Raw genomic sequence first — 9,799 nt, 5'->3', positions numbered from 1 at the left:
ACACACACACACACACACACACACACACACACACACACACACACACCCCACACACGGATGCACACTCAGACGTGTGCACACGCACGCACAAGTGTGTGTGCACGTAAGCACGCCCTCCCACAGTCCAGCACATTTCTCAGCCCACGTATATCCCAACCAGACCTGACCAATGAAGTAATAGCAACGAAACCTTAGATTGATTCAGTTAATTTTGGTTAAAAAATATTTGCGATAAAACGTGACCTTAAAGGTGCAATTGTCGATTTTTTGGCCACAAGGGGGCTACGTGTCGAAAAATCCACTAATGGCATCTTATAAAGTTGCTAAAATGTCAGCAAGCGGCTCCCAGTTTTTCACTTGGAAACAAAAGTGATACCAAATAAATTAACAAATAAAACATGAATTATTATTATTATTATTATCAAAAATATATATTTATTAATGCACGTTTACAGACTTGGATAAAGGCGAGATATAAAATAGGAATAGCATCTATTTGTGTGTGTTTTTTGTGTTTTTTTTCTGCTCAATTAGAATCCCTTTAATTCATTCCATCATGAGAAGCGATCATTCAAACGTGATCATAAGCTGATTAAGGCGTGGAGAGTGCCAAACTCCACCCTAAACCCCACGGAGTCTAATCTCCGTCCCCCATCACCGGGCTTCATTGAAGGTCTATTTTTTATGAATGAACGGCAGAGGAGGAAAAGGGGACGGGAAACTGGACGCCTTGTGATTGGCTGCTATCGGTTGACGTCACCTCCGCCGTGACGCGCTGCACCCATTCACAAAAAAAAAAAAAGCAAAAAAAAAGAGGAAACAATCCCGAGGAGGAACACTCGCGGAGGAGAAGCAGAGAGAAGCAGAGAGGTGACCGGACCGAGCGTGGAGAGGAGTGCGGTTACAATGCGAGGATAGAGACGAAGGGAAATCCGCCTGCTGGTCCGAAGTTTGGAGGACGGTTGTGGGTCACAGCGAGACACACAGCCAGAGACAACCGACGGTAACGCTATACACACGCAGCACGACACGACCTGCTATGGAGGACCTGGGCGAGATGGACTGTCCGGTGGTGAAGCGGTTCCTAAAAGACGACGGCGCCAAGTGCCTGCTGCTGGACTGCCGCTCCTTCCTCGCCTACAACGCGGGGCACATCCGCGGCGCGGTTAACGCCCGCTGCAACACTATAGTCCGCCGCAGGGCCAAGGGCTCCGTGCTCAGCCTAGACCAGATACTGGCCGGGGACGAGGAGGTCCGCGGCCGCCTCCGCTCCGGGATGTACTCCGCCGTGGTGCTGTACGACGAGAGGACGCCGGACTCGGAGACTGTGAAGGAGGACAGCACGCTGACGCTGGTGCTCAACGCGGTGTGCAGTGACTCCTCCGGGACGCAGATATACCTGCTCAAAGGTTAGCGTCACATTATTACACCCGGCCTTCAGGGGTCAACGAGACAATTAGGATCCCGCCTCAAAACAAGCTATTTAATTTAGTGTTACTCGTGTTTTTCTGTGATGCAGCCTTAATAAAATGATAATAACAATAACAAATATAGGTTAAATTAATGATAATACACGTTAATTGTATTGTTGAATCCAGCTTTTAAATGGGGGCAGTAATAAGAACAAGTGTTATATTTTTACTCCTTTTAGGTGAGTTTTCTTTCCATCTCTAATACTAAAATATAATATTTTTGCCTTCATAAGAATTTTTAATATTGTTTCTGCTGCACAATTAATTGAATTATTTACCCGTTGCTGTTTCTACTCTATTTTTATTCACTGGTGTATTTTTTAGAATTTTTTTATTTTAATTTTTTTTTTACAATGCACACACTCACTCAGTCACTCACAGCCACACACATTCACACACAGACCAATGGCTGTGAGCTGAGTGAATGAGGTAATGCCGAAGCATAGAAGCCACATCAAAACCGGGGGGGGGGGGGGGGGGGCTTTACATGCCACACAGGATCTTTTTCAGCCCGCTTCGTCTAAATCACAGATGGAGAAGCTGTAAAATCTAAAATCAAGACTGGATTTACCCCACCAGTCTATATTTAGACTGCAGGGAATTTGAAAAGGCAAAGCTGCTGCGAGCTGTGGCGCATTCTTTGTGTGTGTGTGTGTGTGTGTGTGTGTGTGTGTGTGTGTGTGTGTGTGTGTGTGTGTGTGTGTGTGTGTGTGTGTGTGTGTGTGTGTGTGTGTGTGTGTGTGACGTAGGCGCCTTGAAGCACGGGAGTGTATGTGTGTAGCTTATAAAGATGACATTTGCCCGTTAATCTGTCGTGATCCCCGAGGTGCAGAGAGCAGTGGTCAGCCTGCAGATGTGTTATAAAAAATAAAAGGGATGATGAAATTGTTTTTAAATCCAGTCAGTTCAATAGGCTGGCTTCACTGATTGTAGAGGTGTAAAGGCCTTTAGTGTTCCTACAGATGTATGTACAAAAATAATCCCTATTTCTGTAATGTTCCTATGATCTAACAGTCTGTAATGGAATCCCTCATTTTTTTACCATCATATTGTTCCTAATGTAATCATGTAAGAGATTGTGCAAAGTATTTAAACACGACATCTCTTTTCCCAGGTGGATACGACAGGTTTTTCTCAGAGTACCCAGAGTTTTGCGTAAAGACCAAATCCTTACCGACGCTCACCAGCCAGTCCAGCATCGACTCGTCCTGCTCGTCTTGTGGGACGCCGCACAACGACCAGGTAAAAACACTGTGAATGACATTAAAACAATCACTAGTGTCAACCTGATGGGCCTCCATATTCTAAGCAGTGACATTATAGTCCCAATGTTGTTTCTTCGGTTTTAAGGCCATATGAGGAAAATGCTTTATATATTCTTTTATGTGTATTATCTGGAAATTCACGTTTTAGTTTGAATTAATTTGTAATGACGCCACACTGGAGGTCACAGGTCACTATTGATTCTCCTTTGCGTCGCTTCCTGTGACCCAGGTGGAGCGAGCTGCTGATTTTATGCAACATTCACGGTCACATGTGATTCGGGTTTAACCCCCCCCCCCCCGGAACGCGTGAGGGCGGAGACGCAGATAATCCAGCCTCTGTGCGTTTTCTAAGAAAAATGCTCGACGGCCTCGGCCACACAGTCGAGTGGTTGTTATTTTTTTGTTGTTGCCGTTATTCAACCGATACTATATCCGTACCGTAACTCACTATTTCCCTCCCGGCCTCACCCCCACCCCTCCTCACATTACATCTCTTAGCGGTATTGACCGTTTCCTGACACTGTGTCAGTACCGAGGTCGTCAGCGGCATCGACGTCAACAGACAAAGCCCTCGTCAATAAGTTTCACTACCGGTATGGACTGCCAGCTGGCTGACCCCTCGGATCCCATGAAAGGGAAAACAAGACTTCTACGCTTCCGTTAGACCAAATGTTCTTTGGGAAAAACGTTTCAAAATAATGAAGGCTTTCAGTTTCCGCTTTGTAATCTTTTAAGGAAACCTTTCTATAGAGCATATTCTACTCAGAATAACGTTTTTTTTCTCTGCCTATAATCTCATCATGGTGAGATTTCAGCAAATGTAAATCCCCAAGATATACATGCTGTCCTTACTGATGAGACAAAAACATGCTCACATTATTTCCACTGATTTTAATGGTTAAAGCATACAAACATTAGTCCAGCAGACACTCGGTTCCCCCAGCGAGCCGCGTGTCCGTGGAGGGAAATAACTCCGCCTGTAACGAACAGGCTAAATGGCCCGTGTCAAATGACCCTGCATTAATTACACAGACGATAATAAGCTACCCCTGTCCGATGAAAGGCGCGCCTAATGTGATTAGGAAAATATTCAAGCGAGGTCGCACTAATACTGAAGTCATCCGCCATCTGGCCTCTGCTACACACCGAGACAGTGCATTCTTTGTCTCCGCGTGTACGCTGTTCCACGTTCTCCAGGTTCAGTCAGGAGGTGTTTCTGTGTGCGATGATGACTCCATGATTATTTAACCCTCCTTCCTGTCTTTGGTCCAGGGCGGTCCAGTGGAGATTCTTCCGTTCCTCTACCTTGGCAGTGCCCTCCACGCCTCCAAGAAAGAGGTTTTGGACGCCATCGGAATCTCCGCCTTGCTGAACGTGTCCGCCGACTGTCCCAACCACTTCGAGGGGGCGTACCAGTACAAATGCATTCCCGTGGAGGACAACCATAAAGAAGATATCAGCTGCTGGTTCCTGGAGGCAATCGAGTTCATAGGTCAGTCTTTTTGTGTGTGTGTGGCCTTCCCACGGTGGATAACCACAAATGAAACCAGCTTCTCTCCGTCTATATTTTGCAGAACATGTCTCATGACAATCAGATAATCTACCGAGCATTTTCTCTGTGGATTGTAAATTGGCTAAATGGTGGCCCTTTTAAATAGAAATCATCCTCAAATGAACCTGCAATCATGCAAACAAGCTCTTTACTTCGAGATGAAATAAACTGGAAAACATCGTCATTGTCCGTGACGTAAATATCAGCAAAACCACAATGGAAAAATAAAAACGACGTCATAGCAGCTCTGCAAGGCTAACCTTTGGCCAGAATGCTAATTTCCTCACAGAATGCTGCTGTTTAGCTGCTGTGATGTTCACCATCGGAGTTTAGGGTGTCATTTCATAATTAGCACTCATTAGATGATTTTGCTGGAATTGTATCAAAAAACAATCAGTGTCAGACGTTGAGATATTTGGTGCTCAATGAAATAATAATGACATCCTCTGGTGTACATGGATTTTTATAATGGCCGATAAAAACTGAATTATATTTATTTTCCATGTCAACGTGTTTCTGACCATTAGATTAAAAAACTGACCATTCTGAATTGTAAACAGAAAACAGTGAAAAAAATAGGATTATTTTTCTTTCAATAGACTAATCATAACAGGGCTAAACATATGTTTACTTTCATTAAGTCATATCTAATAAAAACAAATAGCCTAGGAGCCTTTTGTCACATATTTTGCAGAGGCAGAAAAAGAAATAAAATCACATGAATCCACTGCAGAACAAAACAATTTAATACAAAGAAAAAGACGGAGGGAAGCGTTGTGTCTGTGTATGATTTCTGGGTTTGCTTTGCATCTCCAGCAAATGCACATCCCGTTCGTGTGGTGGTCGCCGTGCTGCGAGTGTATGTTCGTGAGCGTGTGCTCTGATGTGTGTGTGTGTGTGTGTGTGTGTGTGTGTGTGTGTGTGTCTGTGCAGTTGCTGGTATGCGTCATAGTTAGCTGCTGTGGGACCAGAGTCTGACTCATCCACTGTTACCGGGTGAACAGACGCTGTGGTGGAGTTACCTGAAATGTGTGTGTTTAAAGAAATGGAAAAACATTTAGAAAAAGCACAGCGAGACACGAAGAATAAGAGATGTGTGCATTCAGAGGAATGGCAGTAAACGTTCTGCTCGTGTGCCGGAAAGGTCATAGAGTGAACCGGATTCAAAGCATTTATTTTACATTCAAACGGCAGCATGACTAGCAGTGGAAAATTAGATTAAATTAATCAACATGCAAAAGAAAAAAAAAAGTCCCTCTGTTGTCTTCCTCATATTTTGTGCTTCTCGTTCCCTGATGGCCGCCACGCATGTATCACGACCAGCTGATGGTTCAAACTGAGGCTGTTGAGGAAATCGAGTTACTGTAAATGCTTTAATCAAACTATTAGTAAAATCTGGTTATTGGCAGTAACAAAGTAATAGGAGCATACTGAAAGAGGCAGAGATATTAATAGGACAGGGGAGGAAATGTGAAAGAGGCTGATGACTCAATTTTTATTTTTTATTTTTTGGCACTTGAATGTTTCACTTGTGATTTGCCGTTTTCTCACTTTGACGCTAGTTTTGGAGAAGTGAAGGCATGACGGTTACTCGAGGCAAAGCTGTAAAAAACAAAAAAATAGATAAAATAAAAATGAATTTAGGGAGGCAGAATATTTTTTTATTTATTCTTTTTCCACGAGGAACTACTTGAAATTGTATGCATGCTTTTAATGAACTACATTCTAAAGCGTGTCACTGCTTTCGGGCTAACCCAGCTCTAATAGAACCACCTTCATCCTCAAATGAACCGCTGCAATCATGCAAACGAGCTCTTTGCTTCGAGATGTAATAAACTGGAAAACATCGTCATTGTCCGTGAAAGAAATTTCAGCTTGCGGCAAACCACAATCGAAATATAAAACCAACCTCATAGCAACAAAAACAAAAAACAAGCCACACTAGCAGCTCTGCAAGCCTAACCGTGGGCCAGAATGCTAATTTCCACATCCTCTGGTGTACATGGATTTTTATGAGCCGATAAAAACTGAATTGTATTTATTTTTCCATGGAAACCTCTAACCTGGCTTCCCTCTCTCCTCAGATTCAGTACGGGACTCCAGTGGGCGAGTGCTGGTCCACTGTCAAGCGGGCATCTCCCGCTCCGCCACCATCTGCCTGGCCTACCTGATGAAGAGGAAGAGGGTGCGTCTGGACGAGGCCTTTGAGTTTGTGCGGCGGCGTCGCAGCATCATCTCCCCCAACTTCAGCTTCATGGGCCAGCTGCTGCAGTTCGAGTCGCAGCTCCTCGCCACCTCCTGTGCCGCCGAAGCGGCGGCCACGGCCAGCCCGCTGCTCGGACCCAAGTCCTCGACGGTCAGCGTGGGGACGGCGGCCACGCCCACCTCGCCGTTCATTTTCAACTTCCCCGTGTCCGTGGTGAACCCCGCCTACCTGCACCACAGCCCGCTCACAACCTCCCCCGGCTGCTGATGGATAGCCGAACGCAGCCTTTTTCCCCCGAATAACTAACTCAGAACAGACTGGGCTGCCGTTGGCTGGAACTGCCGGACCGCCGCAGTATGTCCGCTTCCGCCGTGGTGAGCAGGGAAGCGTCCTGGTGCCTGAATCAACGCTCAAATACTGGACGAAAACCCTGAACTTGGTGAGCTTTCTAGAGTTGGGAAAGCAGCCGACGCTCCTTCCATTTTAACACACGATTTTTCTTCATATTGACCAAAAATGAACTGGCTTTCAAAACTTGTTTCAGCAAACGAGTTCAGGCGGAGTGTTGGACTGTTTGTCAACAACAACAACAACAACAACAACAACATGCACAGGGACACACTGACGCACAAACACATAAAGAGGCATGAGCAAACACTCTCTCTCTGCTTCCCTCTCTCTCTCACACACACACACACACACACAAACCGGACACATTCATGACTACCAACTGAATAAGCTCAGTATGAAGACAGGGTCCGTTGCTATGGAGACGACAGGTCTTTAGGAGAGGAGATGGACACAGGAAGGAAGCAGGAATTTTAAGCACCCGCTCTTTCCCCTTTGGGTGTCCCTCCTGTTGCCAGACAAAAAAAAGATGGATGGAAACAAAAGAGGAGTGGGACGGTGATAGAAAGCAGGAGCCTCTTCCGTGACAGGTGCTCCGATCGGAGCTTCCTGTCGTGCATACGTCCTCTTCCTCTCTCTCCGTCTCTCCCCACACGCCTTCCTCTCATCTCCTTTTCATCCTTTTATACTCCTCTTCCTCTCATCTCCGCCTCTCATCCTCTGCTCCTCACCGACGAGGCTACATAAATAAAATAAGATGCCAAATAAAGGCCATGGCCATTGTAAATTAACTGGGAAACCTCACTCCAGGCCCCTGATACACACTGTAGGAAACCCCCTTCTGCTACATCACACAAAATGTTTTGGATAAAAGGGCTGAAAGAAAAAGCTGTACGAGGATGACATCGTCACAAAAGTGAGTTTTTGCTAAAAGGTTGAACATGGTTTTCCTATTAGATAAGAGGGCAAGTTTTGGAGCACAGTGGCTCGGGGAAATGGACCATCGTGGCGGTTTTGTATGTTTTAATGCATCATAAATAACTTATTCTTTACTCTCAACCATTTTCCCAAAATGTACATCACATTTAAGACATTGGGTTCAGTTATTTTCTGCAAATTCTTTTTAATTTTCATAGCAAAAGAACTGAAAACATTGGCTTCTATGGGATGTGTTTGAAAATGGTGTTTTAAATAAATAAGTTAATGGTCTAAAATATGCATCACCAGCGAATGGTCCTTTTTTAGGATGTTCGTGCCTTGTTCCTAAAGGTATCCCGTGGATTTGGGCGCGCTGCTAGAAAGCCGATTTGCTGAATGTTAGTCAGACTCGAGCAGTGCAGTACAAACTCTTATTCCATAATGTTAAAAGAACAAAAGCTTCTCTTTTCATCTCACACTCACCGATGGACACAAACAGCTAATTAACTGTATTTGAGTAAGATTTATAAGAAATAAGAACATTTGAAACAGCAATTTCTTTTCAGGCTGACAAAACATCAAAAAAATACAATTTAAAGCAGTATGTGAATGGAAAAAAGTCACTTATTGATTCTCACTTTAAATAATAAAAGAGTGATGGAGAATAAAGAGAAGACAGCATTTTGCCTTTGAGAACATAATCCAATAACAGGAAGTTGTTCTTAGAATTCACTTGATTCTGTTTTTTGAAGAATGTCCACGACTCTCTCAGCGGCTCTTTGAAGCCTTGCAATACCGTTCTTACAATCCTCTCAAGGACAGCCACAACAGCTGTGACTTTTTAGGCCGTTTCACCGAAAAACATTGTGTCCGATTTTTTTCAAGCAAAAAAAAAAAAAAAGTCACAATTTGAGATAGTGTTTGTATTGCTTCTGCTTTTGACCAGGCTAAAGCTTTACACTCTGTGCTAGGCATCCAAAGGCACAAGTCCCTTTTTATAGCCAATTCCTGATGTATGCTCACACAGAAGAAAACCAACCTTTTTCTGTTTTTTGAAGATTGTCGGCACCTATCTCTGTAGCACTTTGAAGTGATGCAATACTGTATTTATAATTTATGATTGATTTGCACATCATGGTGATGGTAGACTTTGCATAAAGACATTCTGTCCATGTTTAGAGAGAGAGAGAGAGAAAAGAGAGGCAATCGGTGAAAAATGCAATACTTTGTATACATCTGTGTGGTAATTGTCTGTTTGTTAGCCTGTCTGCCTCTCTGTGTTAGTCCATCTGTCTAGACTAGCCTCTGTGTCTGGTCAATGCTGTTTACCCATTATGGCAATATCAATCCTCCACTTGGACATTTATATAAGAAAAAACAAATTTCCCTCAATTTTATTGTGGAATGAATCTGTGCATTTATTTATTACTGAAGATCCACTGTTGAATAAACAATGTTCTTAATGAATCATTTGTATGTTCCTTCTTTGTATGATGGTGCGTGAAACAGAATACATATGGGTATGGGTATACATATAAGTATGAAAAAGCGATGGTAAATCAAATGTATATTATTTTTTTGGTATTTTCTATATTAAGCTGCTGTTGTGCATTTCTAAATCATTTCTGCACTCTCTTAATGTTACATAGAGAATAGAATTGGCCAAAATTGTTGCTGCGTACCTCTCTGACACTGGGTAGTTGTGCCCCTGCCCTAACCCTATTTGATTTTATTTAAATTTTAAATTTTCTTAAAATATTTTAATATATTCACATTTTTTTTAAACTATTTTCATTTATCCACATCTCAGACAGCAGCCGGTGCACCCTTTCCTCTGCCCCTTGGTCCCTACAGATGTGCTTTTCCCGGATATCGAACACTGGACTCTGGGGTCAGGGAGCAGAGCTTAACCAACCACACCACCACAACACACACACCCACTGAGGCCCCTTCAACTCCTCAAGATTCAACTCCTACAGCCACCATATCAAAAGACCCTGTTAAAAAAATAAAATCAAAACCTGAATTAACACACACT

General features: G+C 43.5%; 1 protein-coding gene across 1 annotated transcript; it reads left to right on the top strand.

Moving 5' to 3' along the window:
- Positions 1-517: 517 nt before the first annotated feature.
- On the top strand, positions 518-9,228 carry dusp4 (dual specificity phosphatase 4). Its single transcript, XM_084035523.1, has 4 exons — positions 518-1,409; positions 2,587-2,714; positions 4,010-4,229; positions 6,374-9,228. The coding sequence occupies exons 1-4, from the start codon at positions 1,040-1,042 to the stop codon at positions 6,760-6,762; spliced, it is 1,107 nt and encodes a 368-aa protein (XP_083891649.1). The 5' UTR covers positions 518-1,039; the 3' UTR covers positions 6,763-9,228.
- Positions 9,229-9,799: the final 571 nt, after the last annotated feature.

Source organism: Eutrigla gurnardus (assembly GCF_963514095.1).
Source record: "Eutrigla gurnardus genome assembly, chromosome: 19".
Lineage (NCBI taxonomy): Eukaryota > Metazoa > Chordata > Actinopteri > Perciformes > Triglidae > Eutrigla > Eutrigla gurnardus.
Note: the sequence above shows the minus strand (reverse complement) of the source record. Positions and strands in the feature narration are given on the sequence as shown.

Coding starts and splice junctions, on each gene's coding strand:
- dusp4 (XM_084035523.1), top strand. CDS start 1,040: ATGGAGGACCTGGGCGAGATGGACTGTCCGGTGGTGAAGCGGTTCCTA. Junction 1,410..2,586: donor GCAGATATACCTGCTCAAAG/GTTAGCGTCACA, acceptor CTCTTTTCCCAG/GTGGATACGACAGGTTTTTC. Junction 4,230..6,373: donor GGAGGCAATCGAGTTCATAG/GTCAGTCTTTTT, acceptor CTCTCTCCTCAG/ATTCAGTACGGGACTCCAGT.